General features: G+C 43.0%; 1 protein-coding gene across 1 annotated transcript in view; it reads right to left on the bottom strand.

The window, feature by feature from the left end:
• LOC101854795 overlaps positions 1–4,176 on the bottom strand; it is a gene marked incomplete in the record, with an annotated part of 51,416 nt that overhangs the window by 45,375 nt on the left and 1,865 nt on the right. The window contains 1 exon segment of the mRNA XM_035969736.1: positions 3,578–3,713. Coding sequence (XP_035825629.1) covers positions 3,578–3,713 — 136 coding nt within the window.

Below are 4,176 nucleotides of genomic sequence, written 5' to 3'. Positions count from 1 at the left end.
ATAGATAGATAGATAGATAGATAGATAGATAGATAGATAGATAGATAGATAGATAGATAGATAGATAGATAGATAGATAGATAGATAGATAGATAGATACCGAGAGGAAAGGGGGTAAAGAAAATTAAGTATGAATTGCACTCTTAGAGTACATTTCGCTCAACCTTCTTAAAATTACATAACAATTGAGACTTATATATTAGGACATCAGCAGACATTTTTCTCTAGCTACACGTGCCACCACAACCCCTTCATCGTTTACCGGTTGTCATTAGTAACAGGGATCAGTGCATGCAGGTTTGATCAATACCAACACTCCCTGTCCATTCCAGACACCATAGTCAGAAGCTTGTACTTGATTTGATCTACAAGGAATACACTTTAACCAGGGACCTTGTGCGCACTTCAGTTGTAATGCGGATCGCACTCAACACAGGCCGTCCTTGGGATCTGCGATCAGAAGTCGATCCTTGAGGCCGCCTTGGGGCTGCCTTGAGTTTTGTTCTGAGGCCCCGCTGAGGCGACCCTGGCACACACACGACACAGGCCAGGACTGTGGAAACCTAGTGCATACCATCGTGGCGACAAACCACAAATCTAGCAATAAGTCTATATTTGAAAAAGAACAAATAGGACTTTGGTCCAAAAGATGGCTTCTCCATATGTCTAAACACACAAACATCAACTTGCTTCGTGAATTGGTGGATTATTCTTCAGACTACCGGAATTATTGACGAATGGACGAGAGCACGTTCGCCAAGTTGCTGCATATCATAATGAGTGAGACAATTTCCCCACATGAGAGATTGACTAAAACATTAATATTCCTTGCACCACGCATATCATACGAGGAATATTTTGTAATGACACTGTTCCTAACGGCATTTGCGTCAAGGCTTTTCTCGTAACTAACGATCTCCTCCTACGCTTTGTCTTTGAGTTGTCTGTTGCCGTCCTCTTTGCACTTAATTTTTTTAAAGGCATGATGTTTTTTGTACTATGTCAATAAAGTCCAAAACATTTTCTTTTGACAACGGTGCCATTTTCTTTCATTAAAACACTTACTCAGCACACTGGCGTCATGGAAATTTCAGGTGAGGACAGAATTCAGACTGGCCTTGTCCAGTCCTTGCACAGGCCAAGGATTTGTTTTGATTTCGGCCTGGGCTTTACCCGCGCTGGGCCAGCACTGTGTCTGTGTGAGGTCTGCGCAGTCCAATAAGAGTCCTCAAGGACGGCCTGTGTCGAGTGCGGCCCGCTTAAGTGGAGACATTTACCGCCCGCCTTAGGCTAGTACCGCACTACGACTGTTTGTCCTGGGACAGACCCGTCAGGATTTTGAAACCTTTGATTTAGAGTGTAATGTACCGCACCTATTACGACAGGTTACGACAGGACATTGTTGTCGATTTGAGTCCCGAGCAGTTGTGAATTGCTACAAAATAGGTGGGAAGGGACTATCCCAATCCCGGGGTAATATCGTCTGTGATTATGGAGAAATATAGCCGCCTACCGCATTAGGACAAAGCTGTCCTAGACTTGGTGGCCGCCTGATGTCAAGATCGTGGGGCTTGCACGTTGTGACGTAGAATCACTTCAAAATTTGCCGCCGCGCAGGATTAAACTTTGGGCACAAAATTTTAAAAATAATTATCATATCTCAAACGCGATTTCATATTCGAAATCAGCGTCTCAAAATAGGAAAAATGTCTTGCGGGGAACCTGATTTGATGAGATACTTGCATTGCACTGACAGCTGAATTTGGGCACTCTTAAAAGCATCTGTAAAATTCTCTGAATAGCTGTGCGTTCACACCAAACCCTCGGACGAGCGACAGTCGTTCTAACGATAACGGCCGACCGACCAAATCTACTAAAAAATCTCGTATCCCACATTTTACCTTCAGACCAAAGCAACGACAACGACCGAGTGTTAGTCTCGTCAACCCAGTTTGTTGTGTAAGAGTTAGAACGACTGTCGCTCGTCTGAGTGTTTGGTGTCCGCTTCCCCAAATAAAGGCCGGTGTCCACTGCGATGGACACCAACCGACCCGATTCCGTCCGTCTCTCAGATGAAAAGGAGGACCGTCTATTTCCTAAGAAATCAGCGAAAAGTCTGTTTGGCTGTGTCAACAGACACGACACGACACGCCCCGACAAAAGACGTGTCGGTTTAAAAGCCGCTTGCTCAATTTTAGCCGGGCCGGGTCGTGACTCATGAGCTATAGTCCCCGCAGGAGCTTTAAAATATTCTAATTTTGAGTTGGGATTAAAATTCTAACCTCATAGTTGTAATATGCGCTTCAAAATCAGTAAAGTCTACGAGTAAACCACCTGGTTTAAATGAATATTAACAATTTTACCAATTTTCCTTTAAAAACCCATTCGTTTCTTATTCCCGCCTTGGGTTCATTGACCTCGACTATTTATAGCCCTGTACAGAGGACACAGCCTTGGGACACAGTGTGTGGAATAGGACGCCATTAAGCCAACAGACTAGACGTGTCCTGTCCGAACAGGCGGACACACAAGACCGGAAACAACCCGACGATTTTCTTCCTCCCGGCAAAAAATCGGACCGTGTCCGTCTCAGTGGACACGTAGGGTAAGTGCAGAACTTCCGACAGAGACGGGAAATTTTCTTCTCTAAAATGTTTCCTTTCACCGCCTTTCCTGCTCTCTAACAATGTTATGTCGTCTGCTTTCATTCCTACTTTCTGCCCCACTCCTTCACCTCCTTTACCCCTTCCTCTCGGCTCCTGACTCTTTCTGCATCCTTTCTACTGCTACTCCTTGGCTCCTTCTTACTACTGTCTTTCAGCCACACCCCTGATCGTAAGGTAGGTAAAATCCAACACCTCGCCTTCTCGGACAAGGGCAAAAAAAAAATCTCGGAGGTCCCGTGTGAAAGTGGCGCACGTTAAAGATCCCTTAGTGGTCCAAAATCGATAAGAGTAGGCTTCGTCCGCAACCGGGAATTTTTTTTTTATTTCCTACTAACTGAAAATGTTTAACGTGTCCCGCGTGCTCATATGATCGTATGCGTTGCAAATGCCGCAAAACACTTATCGAAACAAAACCAAAAGAGTGCAGAACAGTGAAGTCGTCTTTTAAAAAACGTAATAAGCCGAGCGTGATGTTACAAGTGAGAAACGTACGTTACCGTACGTGTGAAAAAAGTCACAATTGTTGTAGCTCTGAATTTTTCAGTTTTTAAAAGTAAGAAAGAATGATTTAACATCGATGGCACAAGGGGTGACTGACAATGCTGTCAGGCGGGAAAGAACACACAATATCCGATCACTTTGGAAGTGTTTGTCTCAACTCTCTTTCTTTCCACCTCTCTTTTGTTCCTCTCGATTCTAACCCATGAGGCAAGCGCACGTCGTCCAAAGACAGACTTTTTTTCACATCTCGCAGAGAGCAGAATTTAAAGAACATAATAAGCAAAACAAAAACAAGCAAAACAAAACGTTTTTACAAAATATGAAAAAGCAACAAATTGAAACAAAGCAACAACAGCAACAACAAAAGAAACAGATGAAACAGCAATAACATTTACTAACGTTTGACTCACTGTTCAGACATTTCTGTATTAGTATAGTTGAAGGTCCAGACTTTAGCAGGCTTTTCCCGAGGCGAATAAACATTCACTGTCTGCTGGACTCCTGTGCCCTCTCCGTTCATGTAGATACCTGCCACTAAATTAGAACCTTTTTTGATATTGGAAATAAGCGTTACAAAGGTGGTGCCCCACGTTTGCTCGGATACTGCGGGAAGAAAGGCGTTTGAGTTTGAGTTTGAGTAAAAAGAAGCATATCAACACAATAACGGTCATTTAGTGCAGATAAGAAGACAGATAGACAGAAACATAAAGAAGGTAAGAAAAGATGTAGGACCTACCACTGGCGGAAGAAAGCTGCTTGCTTTGAAGAAAACGGCAGAAGAAAACAATCCGACTGCCGTTCTCTCAACTAAATCACGATTAAAACCATTATCCTCAACTGAGTAGTAATAGCAACAACAAAATCAACAATATTAAGAAAGCAACAAGAACAAATTTAACAACATTATCACCAAAGAAGAAGAAGAAGAAGAAGAAGAAGAAGAAGAAGAAGGAGAAGAAGAAGAAGAAGAAGAAGAAGAAGAAGAAGAAGAAGAAGAAGAAGAAGAAGA

This window comes from Aplysia californica, unplaced genomic scaffold (assembly GCF_000002075.1).
Source record: "Aplysia californica isolate F4 #8 unplaced genomic scaffold, AplCal3.0 scaffold00176, whole genome shotgun sequence".
Lineage (NCBI taxonomy): Eukaryota > Metazoa > Mollusca > Gastropoda > Aplysiida > Aplysiidae > Aplysia > Aplysia californica.
The sequence above is the reverse complement of the archived record's forward strand: the minus strand, read 5'-3'. Positions and strand labels throughout refer to the sequence as shown.